We start from the raw sequence: 13,976 nt of genomic DNA on the forward strand, positions 1-13,976 counted from the left end.
GGAGAAGCTGCAGTTGAGGATAGTGACAAAGAAAATACTACTGACAGGTCAAGATGTAGACCATCTGTGCTTTCTTAGATTCTCATGTCCACAGGGTGTGTAGGGTTGGAAGCAGAGGCCACTTGGTGTCTAAAGTCAATCATGTCTTCTTATGAAAGCTTTCCCAAAGGAACACAGCTCATCCTCATTGCGTTCCTAGTTCATCAGAGGTGACAGACAGGGACTCACTCGCCCCATTTAACGAAGGATAAGACTAAGTTGCTTGCCCAGACTGACCAAAACAGACCAGAGGAAGGCAAGTCAGATCTGAGCCGCCTGTGTCCGTGGTGCTCAAGGCAGCAGGCTCTGTCTTCCAGAGCAGAGCTAGACAGCAGAACAGCGAATGTACAGAGAAAGCTAAGGCTAACATTCCGGCAGCAACTCCTTTTCAACTGTATTTCACACAATGCTTATTATGGTACCCATTAAAGTCTTGCTAGTAATTGAAAAAATTATATATGTGCAGTGAGCGTGAGTTAATGTTAACAGAAGAACCTTAACTTTTGCATCTCCTGACTTTTTACTTTTAGCTTGTACCTTAACCTTGCATTTTTGTGGGGTTCTTTACATTTTATATGGAGGTGTAAAGTCACATTTGAGATATAATTCCATTAGCCATACAAGCAACTTCATAAGGCTATTATGTTGCATCAACTTTTTCTGTAAAAATAAATTGTTAAGGATATTATTCCTGGAACAGAATAAATTCTTGGAATTACTGAGTAACTTATGTACCGTACCACTGTTCCAAGAACACATTACTTATTTTATCATGACAAAGTAAAGTTATTAATCTTCTGGCTTCCATTTCAACAATGAGAAATGCCGTGAGAGGCAGAGACACCTGCATTACATTTCAGTTCAACTTTATATCATCCATAAACATCTCTGCTTTGGACACCTCATCCAAACAAATGCTCACAGAATCCTCTATGTAGCATTCGATTTTATGAAACTATAAAAGTTCCTTGCTGTTAATTACAGAGACAAATGTCTCATCACACATTTGGTTATCAGATAGCATAATTAGTTTTCTCCATTAACCTTTCAGATATAAAATTTGATTTCTAAGTAAAAAAACATTGTAAAACCCTTGCAATTCAAATGATACAGTATATTTGGACATGTTTGGGGAAAAAAAGCAATACTAAGAAAACAATTTTATGGATTCTTATTTACAAGGATACTGATTGTCTGAAACACTCAAAGGCAATCTGTCTAAACTTCTTAATGATTTTAAAATATATGATCGAATATGCACGTAACAAGGTGTACTTTTTATAGAAAGGAGGCTCAGTAATCTGACCATGAATGGAATGTGCCCTTTGATCTCGCTCTGGGTATGGTGATGTGGCTGAGTGGGTCCACCTTGGCTGCTCATCTCTGCCCCCTTCACATGGGCATCTGGGAGACAGCTGGTGACGAAGGGTGTGTAGTCTAGAGCAGTGTAATAGCATTTCTCTGCTCAAAGCCAAATGACCCCACAGCCTTGTCCTGCAGAGGACCACATGCCAGCTGACATGTGTAGGGGGCATTTCCGGTCGTCACAATGACTGCGGGTGGGGGGGGTGTGCTCCTGACATTTATGTACACTGATGCTGCCAACATTCAGTCCTCTTGTAACACACAGGACAGTCCTGCACAAGAAAATCGTCTCACCACAACAGACTGTCCCACTTGATTAGCAGATAATTGGCAGCAAATTGCATTTTTAACATGTTTTAAACATGGTACTTACTTGTTTATTCAAAAAGAATTATCGAGACTCGACTCTGTGTCAAGTATCGTGTACTAGGAACACAGTCAACAGAGTCTTGGCCTGCAGGAATTCAAGCTGAGATGGGAGAAATGAAGCCTTAGACACAGAGGGCGGCAGGGGTGGGTAGAGCCCAGCAGGCCAGACGCCAGGCCCACTGGACTGCGGCATCCAGGGAGGCCCACACAACATGTTGTACCTGCAGGGCCCCGGGGGCCGGGGCTGGTACACACACACAGGCAAAAGGATGCATCCTCTCTCGGGGTTCAACTTTAAGAGGGGGCCCTGCCGTTAACTAATCAAAAAGAAAAAAAATAGGAAATGAAAACTAAAGCTTCTGTGATGAGTGTTGACAAATTTTACTCCTGATATGTGAGGTACAGTTAGCTACTAAAAAGGGAGTGTAAATTTTCACCCTCTGAAGCCAGGATGGAACTTAGAGGTAAGAGTTGAATAATAAAGTTTCAAAGTAGCTGAATCCACCACTTAATTTTGAATTTAAAAGTGGACATCATGTGATTATCACGTGACCAGCATGGTGCTGGGCAGTGGGGACACAGAGATGATTCTCAGGGATTTTACAGCCTGGCAGGGAGAGAGAAGTAAACCAGCAACGCCTTGGCTGTGATGGCACCATGCCCTGGAGGCTGCGGAGGGAGAGGTGAGGGGAATCAGAGAAGACTTCCTGGAGGAAGTTTCATCAACCTGGAGTCTTTAGGGAAAAGAGAAAGTCAAGCAAAGCAGAGGGAGAATGATGCAAGTGTGAAATTCCAAGCAAAGGAATTTCTGTGGCTTCCGTGCAGCCACTAGGGTGAGAAAGTGCCTGGCCTCAAAGGCGAGGAAGGATTCCTGCTGCAGGAATGAAAGAGATCTGGTATGGTTGACGCCTGCGAAGGACAATGTCAGCAATGAGCTCCAAAGGAACAGGTGGCAGTTCACTCAGAGTCTTATCTGTCTGGCTGAGGAGTCTTAATCCTAACCTGAAAGCCACAGACAATGAAGAAGTTCAGGCAAGGAGCAACCCAAGTGGCCCAGCACCTGGACAAATCCCTGCAGGGTTGGGCACCTGCCCCTTGCAGGATCTACCACCCCCACTACTGCGTGCACACACTTGGGCACATCGATTCCAGGTAGCATCCGCTCCAGGAATCTGTGACTTATGAGAATAACAGAGTTGCTTTGTAAATGTCCTAGATCTATTTTTAACTTGGAGATGCAAAACACACTGTTCCAAAATCTTTATTTTATCTTATAGATGGCCATGTTATTTTCTTCCAAAAGTAAAAATCCATATTCCCATGGGAACCAGAGAGGCTAAATTGTTAATACATCTCCTTAGAGCCTGTCCTTCTTGGAGGGTTGTTGTTTTTTTTTTTAATTTTTTATTTTATTTATTTATTTTTTAATGATTTGGTCACAGTCAGAGGAAAAACAGCAAATGATCACAACCTGTCATACATGTTACCCCGAGGGTGGCTCCTGAGCCATACCACGTCTGGAGAAACAGAAAGAAGCAACTTTTCCTGGGGACACGGAAGGGTGTTGGGGAGGGGGCACAGCACGTGTGCTCCCTCACCGTGTCACATGCACCAAGGTCTGTTGCTGAAGGCTTGGCTTTTGGTTTTTCTGAAATTTAGGTAGGAAAACTTGCTTCCTTTGGAAACTGAGACCCAGACGATGCCAAAAATCAGTTGATAAACAGGTCAGTCCTCTCTTAAGCACCCTGAAGAGGGTGCACCAATGTCACAGCACATAGGGAGCCAGCAGAGCTCAGACTATTTTTGTTTTGATTTTCAACATGTCGCTGGCTTTCATATGCAAGGTCCTCTCCTTTTTGGTATTTCTAGGTTTGAAGGGGGAAAAAAGGTTTCAAGTTGTATCTCACAAATCAACATCAGAAATCCCAAATTTCTGCACTAGTTGAATATATTATAAAAGATTCTTCCAGTTAAATGTGGCATATTTTAGTCTGGCTCACTAAATGTCCCCCAAATCTCAACAGAGTGGTATATTTTATTTTATTTTTTTTAAAAGATTTTATTTATTTGACAGAGACAGACTGAGATCACAAGTAGGCAGAGAGTCAGGCAGAGGGGAAGGGGAAGGGGAAAGCAGGCCCCCCGCTGAGCAGAGTGTCCAATGCAGGGCTCCATCCCAGGACCCTGAGATCATTACCCAAGCCAAAGGCAGAGGCTTAAACCACTGAGCCACCCAGGTGCTCCAGAGTGGTGTATTTTTTTTTTAAGATTTTATTTATTTATTTGACAAAGATCACAAGTAGGCAGAGAGGCAGGCAGAGAGAGGGCGGGGGGAAGCAGGCTCCCCACTGAGCAGAGAGCCCGATGAAGGGCTCGATCCCAGGACCCTGGGATCATAACCTGAGCCGAAGGCAAAGGCTTTAACCCACTGAGCCACCCAGGTGCCCCCAGAGTGGTGTATTTTAAAGCAGCTCTTCAGGGCAGCTCAGTGGGTTAAGCCTCTGCGTTCAGCTCAGGTCATGATCTCAGGGTCCTGGGATCAAGCCCCACATCGGGCTCCCTGCTCAGAGGGGAGTCTGCTTCTCCCTCTCCATCTGCCCCTCCCCCCGCTAGTGTTCCTTCTCTCTCTCAAAATAAATAAATAAAATCCTTAAAAAAAAAATAAAGCAACTCTTCAATGGTCTATACGACAGTGTCCAAGCTACTCACGCACTTAGATATTTGAGTACCTATCATCTGGGTACCTATTATGAACACAACACTGTGCTGGGTGCTTCAAAGGATATGGAAAAGAATCCAGGTCACACTCGCTCTGTGATCTTACAATTTACAGGAGGAGAGATGGTGCAAATAAACAACCACAGTTCAATGCAGTAATTGTTCAGGTTTGGGGATGATGGAAATGTCTGCAGGATAACTTGCAGTGCAATAAAGCCGTGTACAAAATTAGTAGGTATTAGGCAGTATATGGGAAGCGCCATAAAAGAGTGATGTTATTATTTAGTGCTAAGATGTTCAGAAGAACATTTAAATTCTATTTCAGAAAGAGAACGGACAAGGGGATAATAAAAATAAGAATACAGCATTTCCTACTTTGAAAAAGTGTTTTGTCATTGGGGTTTCCTACATGCTGGAGGAGAACCTGCTGGGGAGGTCAGGACCCACATTATTATTCTATTACGGAAGACAAAGAAAAACCCTCAAGAGTTTTGTGCAAGGTGTTATTAACTGTTAACCTGAGATCCAAACCAAGGTTTTCTGACTTCAAACCTGACTTCTCCCTACTGTGCAAGACAAACTGAGAAGGCCTCCAGGCTTAGGTAATGTTTGAATTGGGCTTTAAAAACCAATAGGAGATAGGATTGTAATAGATGGAGTCTGGAAACAGGCTAAGACATGGGAGTGCCTGGAGAGAGCAGGCTGGAGAGAGGTGCACACATGGGCAGGGCAAGGTGCTCCAGGAAGGAATGCTAAGAGACTAGGCTGACATGAGCCCGTGTTTTTGGCAGGAGGAAGAGGGAGATAAGGCTAGAAAGGTGAGCTAGAAGCAGACTACGAACGGCAAAGGGAGGAGGAAAGGGGGCCTGGCTTTCTCAGAGGCTGCCTGGCAGAGCAGAGCAGCAACAACGTGGGAGCCATGTCCACAGTCAGGCTCTCACCTGTGAGCTCTCTAACCTTGGGCAAACTGACATTTCCAAAGACGCCTATTTTTCATTTAAAAATGGAAATAACAATACTTCTCCAGTACGGGAAGTGCCCTGCGTACAGCAAATGTTCGACCAACTGGGCTTCCTTTCTTCCCAAGTGGGTCTGAGGCTCTGCCCAGTGGAAGCTTCCGCCCACCCCTCCCTTCCACCGAGAGCCCGTGCCCCCTCTCACATCTGGGGCCCCGCTCTGCCGGGGAGAGGATGAGACATTATACACTCAACTCAGCCCATGCGTGCAGAAGGGCAGGCAGGACCGCTGGCAGACCTGCCATGGTGAAAGAGGGCAGGAATGGGCGTCAAGACACCGGAGTCTAAAGCATGCTCAACTACTAATTTCTGTGTGCCCTGGCGCAAATCACTTTCACCTCCGAGCTCCGCTTCCTGTCTGTATAGCCAGTCTAACACCTGCCTCACGCCCAGTTGTGATGTTAGCTAGATGATTAACCCCAGTATGCGGCAGGCCTAACTGCAAACTCCACCCAGACTTGAGGCCATGAGTAATATCTAAGAGCGTCTGCGTCTATAGGTAACAGAAGCACATTTACACGCGCGCTTCTACTCAAGGAAGCCATCAGTGTTCAAGAGTCTCAAGAGGCTTTCTCAACCTTGACTTTGCTTGCAATTGTTCGGGAAGCCATTTGTGGACCTAGACGATGAGCAGGTCTACTGTTAGTGCTGTAGGAAACCTTAGAAACCATTCTGATCAGAGGTTTTTCCATGGTGACGGGGGTGCCCTAAAGGCCGTGCAGACGCCCGCAGAGGTGGAGAGGTAGGGGTGGGATGTGTCACCTGGGATAACACGTGAAGTTCTTACGATGGTGCCTGGCACACGGCCAGCTCTTCCAAAATTACCCCTACGATTACTGGCTGTGTTTCCAACCCCAGGAAATGCTCAGGCCCACTTGGACAGACCTTCATGGTATTTGAGGTTGTTTCTCACTCATGGAACTCCAGCCACAGGTGAGGTAACACATCAGGGCCCTTTCCCTCTGGGGAAGAAACAGCAGGCGGGACCCAGGCTGCTGGACTCTAGGTGAAGAGCAACCCCATTTAACACACGCACCTGTCCATGCCTCCGGGAAGGAGACTTACATTGTCATGAGAGGCTGGCACCCTAGCCTGGAAAAGTGGGTAGGGATTATTTGGGTGTGTCATCTTTGAGGAGACTCTGGGACCCTGGTGGGGGTGGCTGTCATCAGCAAAGCCATGGAAAAAGATTTCAAAATTCCGACATCTCGACCCTGCTCAACTGGCATGGCTACAACATGTGCTTTCTTTGTCTTCTGAAAGCTGTGTAACCGAACCGAGTATTGAAAGGAACGAGGACAGGGCCAGGGCCTGGCATGTAATTGGAGCTCAAGAAATATTTGTCAAATGAATAAATGAATGAGACCGAACACCTGAGAAACAGACATGTTCCAAATTTATATCTTATGACAGTAAACCTAAAACAAAGCCCAACATCTCAAAAGAGATTTTACCAAAAGTTTGTATTATTGTTATGAGTAATAAACTCGCTGTCTCACTAAAATATTTTTCAAAAGTGCCTTGTTCTCCCCGGTAAGGTCTCCTGATGATCCTTGAATTGTCTGGCCCAGCATGGTAGAGGGGAAAGGTCTCTGGACAGGAGCCTTGGGTCCGCTCCAGGTTCCGCTATTTCTGAGCAAGTTGCTTTACTCTGAGCCTCAGGTCTGTCCTCTAAGTAATGGGAATAAGAACGCCTGCCCCAGCGACCTTACAGGAAGTAAAAACCACAGGATGACAGAGGTGAAAGCAGTTCTTAAATGGACGACGCTCACTTAATGTCCGATCCTAATGACACTTCTCTGCTGTAGCTTACAGCACCCTTTGCACCTGGAACTTTCTCCAGCTCCCCTCTGCCTATGCAAATTGTCTCCAAGTTTGAGGGAGACTCCCCACTTGACCCTCCATTTGATCCTTCCCTTCCCATGCTGCTGTGGCTCACTGCCCTGATGGTCCATATTTGTTGGTTAATTACTGTTCACACCGAGAGGCGTGCAGGGGGGTGTCTCCAGCATGGGCGGATGCACTGGGCTCCCAGCTGTGGCACTTGCTACTTGAGCGGCCTCTGGCAGGCCACTAAACATCTAAGTCTCATGTACAAAATGGGGAGGATGATGACTTACAGGTTTGCCGCGAGAGGTAAATGAACATAATTCATGTGAGGGACTCAGGTCAACACCATGTGCACAGAAAGTGCCCAGCGACGGGAGCTGTTACAGTCACTGAACATTGCTCCTTAATTGTGTTCTGAATGTGCCCCATCTCCTCAACTGGATTTCATCTTTGAGAACAAGGTCTCTGTCCTTTCCATTTCTTTGGTTACCCTCAATCCCACTCTCATCCCAGAAAAGCACTGAACGCATAGTCTTTTCTCAAAAAAAAAAAAAAAAAAAAAATCTGTTGAGTTGATTAAAACAAATAGTTGTTTTTCTCCAAACAGGACTCAAATTTTTATGGTCACCCATCACAGCCAGCCTGACAATGTCAATGTCCACAGGGCAAAGTAACCTCCTCTGGCCCTATTATCACACTAAAAATGTGTGAGTAACTCCGAAAGCACTCAGCCAAGCCATTCACACTACTGAGCTATCCTACCATGTTGGATGTGCTGCATTAGTCAACAGCCTAAAAATATTCCAGAGAAATAAAATTCATGTGGGAACGCTGCCAAAACCTGGAGCACTCACTCTTTTTTCCTGAGATGTGAACTTTAATCTTATAGGTGCAAATAGTATTAAAAATACAACATACGTCTGAACACAGAAAATCCTATACAACATCCTAGGGGCCATGTTTTAGGACTAGAATTGTATTACAGTTCTTCTGGCGTTTGGCTAACAAATTCCCTTGGATGTCATAAACCTCACACTGAATTCTACACCCTAGCAAGTAACATCATGGATAGACTCAAGCAATTTATAAAACAAGCATGCTTTAAATCTATGTTTTGAAATGAGAACCTATAAACTAAAAATGCCTGTTTTAGAACATCATAGACAACCAAAATCTTAATTTCCTACGTTTTCAGTAACTATTCCCAATTGCTCTAGAAATTATGTTAGCGTAACCACTTATTCCTCTAGTTTTTAAAAAAATGACTGGAAATCACAAAATACAAATGTTCTTTGGGAACCACATCTCACGTCCCCCAGAATGAGCAAGACTGAGAAGTAAGCCAGGCACACGTCTGCACTGTTCAATCTTTGGTCTCTTCATGGCTGAGGACTTCTTTTTTTTTTTTTTTTTTAAAGATTTTATTTATTTATTTGACAGACAGAGATCACAAGTAGTAGGCAGAGAGGCAGACAGAGAGAGAGGAGGAAGCAGGCTCCCCATGGAGCAGAAAGCCGGATGTGGGGCTCCATCCCAGGACCCTGGGATCATGACCTGAGCCGAAGGCAGAGGCTTAACCCACTGAGCCACCCAGGTGCCCCTGGCTGAGGCCTTCTTGACCAGTAACTTGCAAAGCTTATCCTGACCCTGGTCTTTCGCTGATGTTCTCTTATCTTCCTGGACTCGAGCTGGGAAAAATGAAAGTAGCAACGTGTGCCCCTTTCAAGAGTTTGCATTTTCCTGAATTCTGAGAACTAGCATCTTCCTGTTCTTCAGCCCCCTACTCTGTCATACCCAGAATTACCTCACTGTATAGCATCCTTACTGTTTTCCAAACACACAGCAGGACAGGGGAAAAAGCCTGCTTTGTTGGAGAATAACTCAACCAAGGACACGATGTTCCATTTTTATGATAAATGTAAATTTTCTACTAATGGGCAAATTCCTCATTTCCAATGACTACATCGAGTAGTACTTAGATACAGAATTCCAACCAATCAAGTTTAGGGAACTGAAAATACAAAATTCCAACTGATTAAGTTTAAGGAACTGAAGAGAGTGCCAACCAAGAATATTCTCCTTCTGGGTCGTAGCATTTCACTTGACTATTCACTTTTTGGTTTTTAGTTCTCTTAACTGTAAACAGGTGCTGAGCACAGCTGCCGGCCTCAGTGACAGTCTCTGCTTGAGTACAGAGATCTACGTGCTTTCAGTGGTCACTTATGACCACTAAGTTTGTTTGCTGATACTTCCCTCCTGTTTTACCTCACTCAAGCATCCGTTTTGATTTCTCAGTCCTCCGCATCCCACCGTCTCTCTCTCTCAAAGCCAGAAAGAGAGATCCTGGTGGCTGAGGACTCCACCATGAGGCTTTCACGTTGTTGGGATCTGCACCAATCCTAAATCCTTCAGCCCTCGATACTCCCCAGAGAGCTGGCAAAGCTGGCTCTTGCTTTTCATCACTCTTGTCCCAACTGTCTCCCACTTTAGGCTCCCTTGCCATGCAGCACCCAGCTCTTACATCACTACCAAGGATGGTGGGGATGCTCAGGATGGGCAAGGTGGAAGCCACATGCCACTGTTTACTCTCTAATCCTACTTCTCCTCCTCTCTGGGTACTCAACTCTTAGTGGGCAAAATCGTGAGTTGTTTGCATTTTGGGTTCACGGTCTGCAAATAACGAACTGCACATGCACGTTCTCTCCTGTATGGCATTTGTACCAAAAGCTGTACTTAGAGAGAGTGGCAACGCTTCTGACCACCTACTTATTCATCATGCAGCTACCCTTGTCGGATGGTCTCCCGGACACCACTTTTGCTCGGACTGTCCCTAAGGTGAGCTGGGAATGAGGATGGTAAGAGCAAAAAGTATGGCTAGTCACCCTGACCACAGGTATCGGGGTGAAATGCACACAGGTCCAGGAAAATGATAGCTAGTACTCTCAAGAGGTGGTTAGGTGGACAATCACACTTTGATTTTCCTTTAGCTTTCTGACTGTAGATTTAATTTAATTTTGTCATGGCAGGATTAGCAACCAGGCCACAGAGGTGAAGGGACATTATAATAAGACAGCATATTAATCCTCCATCCCACCCAAGGCAGAAGCAAAACCAAACAAATAGCAGCTTCCTGGAAATTGAATTTCTGTTATCCAGATGTCAAAGATGTAATACCCCAATTACACAAACTATTGCCAGTGAAGCATGCCAGTGAATATGCAATGTAAATGGGGTGAGCACAGAGCGACAAACCTGCACAGTCAGCATCTGGCTCTGGGAGTGAGTGATAATTAGCACTGTGTGTAGACACTAATAAACATTTATGTCTGAAATTACAACTTTTAGCAATGTTAATAAGGGATATATTGGCAATCTGTAAAATAAAAGGTCTTGAAAAGAATGTCATACATTAAGCAATGGCAGACATTTCCCGTTCTGGCACAATCTTTTTTTTTTTCCCCCTTCCCCCTAACTGCAAATGGCCACACTGTTTTGCTGAGAAATTAATTGACATAGGAACCTACCTAAATAAATGGGTTGTGTCTCTTTGGCCTCCCCATTAACATCGTTGCTGAATTCTGAGATCTTATATACCTCATGGTGATAATCTGGGATGAGAAAACAACCAAAATATTAAAATTCTAATGACCTGCAAGTTATGAAAAAAATAATAAAAACTAACTCTTCTTATATATAAGGAGTAAAACCTATACTTTAAATTATAAACATAATTTCCAAGAACTCAATTAATCACCGAATTTATAGTCACTAATAATCCCTAAAACTTTGCTTACTCTGAAGAAGTACAGAGACTTGAAATATTACTTTGACTTTAGAAAACAGCTTTGCTGATCACATGGTTTTCACAGTAAATTTGGCCCAGAGATGCCAATTACTAGGCCTCTTTGCTTTCAAATGACAACTATGTTTATAAAGGAAAGAAAAACCTTGCCCAATCAGAGGCCGGGGGGTGATTCCAAAATTATCTCCACAACTCATTTCCATGAGTACAGTATATCAAGAGCATGCTTTAGGGTAACCCGACACTCAGTTTTCTCAGTTTACCCAGCAAAATCCCAGCCTTTAAGCTGCTTACCGGAAAGCACACACGAAAAATACTGATTTGTTATTTCAAATATAGTATAATCTAGATAAGAAAGCAAGATTCTCATCTTTCACACAATCTTTTGCATTCAGCTACTGCACTTTAATATGCAATAGTTTATTTGCTAAAAATGCACCTGCAGAGAGAAGAATCAGATCCATAATTTAAAGAGTGGAAAAAAAAAGTAAAAAGAAAAACTTGCTATGTCAGTCAAACTTTACAATACAGTACTTTAGGAGCTTCCTTCTTCTCTACCGAGGCTACTGGGCTTGCCAATGGTCTATTATCTAAAAAGTAGGATCATCTAGGTGAGAAAATAGAGGTTCCTTCTTAACAGCCATTCCTTTTTTTGTGGCTTGAGACCTGACAGGACAAGGTCTACAAAACTACTCTCACTTTTCAGATAAAGTAGGAAGTTTCCTGAGGTCATAAATAAGAAAGCAGCCTACATTCCTGAATGAAGCAATAGACCAACAGGCCAGTCACCTATGGAGAGAGATTTTTTTTTTTTTTTAAGTACAAATGACTGAGTAATCCACACAGAAAAAGAGGGAAGAGCCAAATATTTTGAATACGTAAAACTATCTCAGGCCTCTTTCATTAAACAGTATCCAAACTAAATCAGGGGGAATAGATATGAACAGATCTTCAAAATGTCTGTAATCAGACCATTTTCAGGCTAGCCAAAAGCAGGCTTTATTGAATCTACATCATAGTTAGCTCAGCTTAGCTTGAAAAACTCTATTACTTGGAATCACCCTCTAATTTTCATCAGCTCACATGTGACTTCCCCAGGTTGTTGAAACAATCACCTTGCTTTCTACTCTGATGCCAATGCTAGATAAAACAACAGAGAAAAGCGGACAGGTTCTGTGGTTTGGTTTTGACCTCAAGTTGACTCAAAGAAGATAGTTAAACAAGGTGATTCTAAACTCAATATCAGGACTTGTGACATTAGGACGAGAAAAGTCACCTGTCTCTCATTTAAGGGGACACAATGCATTTTAATAGACATATTTTTATGTCTGCTTTTATCTCAAGTTCTCATCGTCTCTGACAAAGTCCAATCAGGAAAATAAAGCCTCTGACAAGTAGCTGAACACAGACAAGGCGATTCAACTTTCCCCTCCCCTGATAAAATAGACCCAAGCCCAAAGACCGCGATGTACACCTGTTAAATCGTAGGAACCCGCTAGATTTTTTTTTTTTTTTAAAATAGGGATACTTTTCTGACCGATATGTGATCTCTTCCCAAACACCTTTCCAACCCAAATAACGTCTCTAGAAAAGATGCCGGAGGTCAACAATTCTCATTTGGGCTCGTACACCTAATGAGCTTCTTTCTGGTTCTTAAAAGAACCACCACCTTTTTTTTTTTTTTTGCTTCTGTTTGGGGGAAAAAAGCAAACCCACAACCATTGGTCGGGATCCGTGTGTGCACGGCCTGACGGAGAGGCAGTTCTCCCCCACCCCCCAACCTAGCCACAGGAGTGGAATACCAAAGAAGGCTCTCGGCTCCCCAAGTGTCATTGTTTGCTAATTTCCTGATGTGCCCTCCGACTTGTTTACGCTGAATAACATCCTGCCTCCCCCCGCACAACTTTCCCCGCCGCGCGGCGTGTGCGGCCGCGGCCCCCGCGGGAGGAGATTCGGGGGTCCCGGAAGCCCGGACCCCCGGCTGGGACGCCCGGCCGCGGCGCGGGGCGAGGGGCGGCTGGCCGGGCGCGGGGATGTTTACGCGGCGCCAAGTCCTCCCTCCGCCGCCCGCACGCCCCCCGCCCGGCCCGGCGCGGCCCGCCGCTTACCTCGGCTCACCAGTTTGAAGCTCTGGGATTTCCTGCTCCTTTTCCTTTCGGAGAACTCCATGGTGCTGGCAGGAGGCAGGGGCTGCGGCCGGTGGGCGGCCGGCGGGCGGAGGGAGCGGCGGCCGAGGCGGCGGCGGCGGTGGCTGCGCTGGCTCTTGTCACCCGGCAGCGGGAGCGCCAGGACCAAGGTCCGTGTCTTGAATCCGCAGGGGGAGGCAAAGGCAAGGGAAAAACCACCTCGAGCCCACTCGGGGGCTGCGGCTCGCGGGGTCGGCAGGAGGCGCTTTCCCAGGAGAAGTTGCCCCCGCCTCGCCGCCGCCGCCCGGTCCCCTCAGCACGCCCCCCGACCCCCTCTCATTCCCGGTCTCTGTGCCACACGCAGCCGGAGCCGAACTTTCCGTTGGGGAGCGAGTTGGGGGCGGGGAGGGCGCGGCGCGGCGGGCCGGGTGCTGCCGGCGCCCTGCGCGCTGGCCGCGGGCCGGCCTGGGCGCTGCTCCGGACGCGGCGGCGGCGGCGGCGAGCGCGGCCCCGGGGACGCGGCGGGCGGGCCGAGGGCGGCGGCGGCGGCGGCGGCGGTGGCGGCGGCGGGGTGCGAGCCGGGTCGGGGCGCTGACCGCCCCCGCGGGAGGAGGGGCACCGGGGAGGAGGCGGCGCCGCCGGGACCCCGGGGCCACCTGCTGGCGGAGCGCGGCCGCCGCCATCCCCGGGGGCCCGGGCAGCCGCCACCCA

The 13,976-nt window shown here is 46.3% G+C and overlaps 1 protein-coding gene across 3 annotated transcripts in view; it reads right to left on the reverse strand.

Moving 5' to 3' along the window:
• BEND7 (BEN domain containing 7) overlaps positions 1 to 13,739 on the reverse strand; it is an 80,597-nt gene extending 66,858 nt beyond the window's left edge. For 2 of the 3 annotated variants that reach the window (XM_080811953.1, XM_080811952.1), the window contains exon 1: positions 13,248 to 13,722. In XM_080811953.1, coding sequence (XP_080668079.1) covers positions 13,248 to 13,308 — 61 coding nt within the window. In that variant the 5' untranslated portion in view covers positions 13,309 to 13,722. Of the gene's footprint in view, positions 1 to 10,861; positions 10,946 to 13,247 lie in introns of all 3 variants that reach the window. The other variant, XM_080811951.1, reaches the window with a different exon arrangement.
• Positions 13,740 to 13,976: the final 237 nt, after the last annotated feature.

This window comes from Martes martes (genome assembly GCF_963455335.1).
Source record: "Martes martes genome assembly, chromosome: 8".
NCBI classification, from domain to species: Eukaryota; Metazoa; Chordata; class Mammalia; order Carnivora; family Mustelidae; genus Martes; species Martes martes.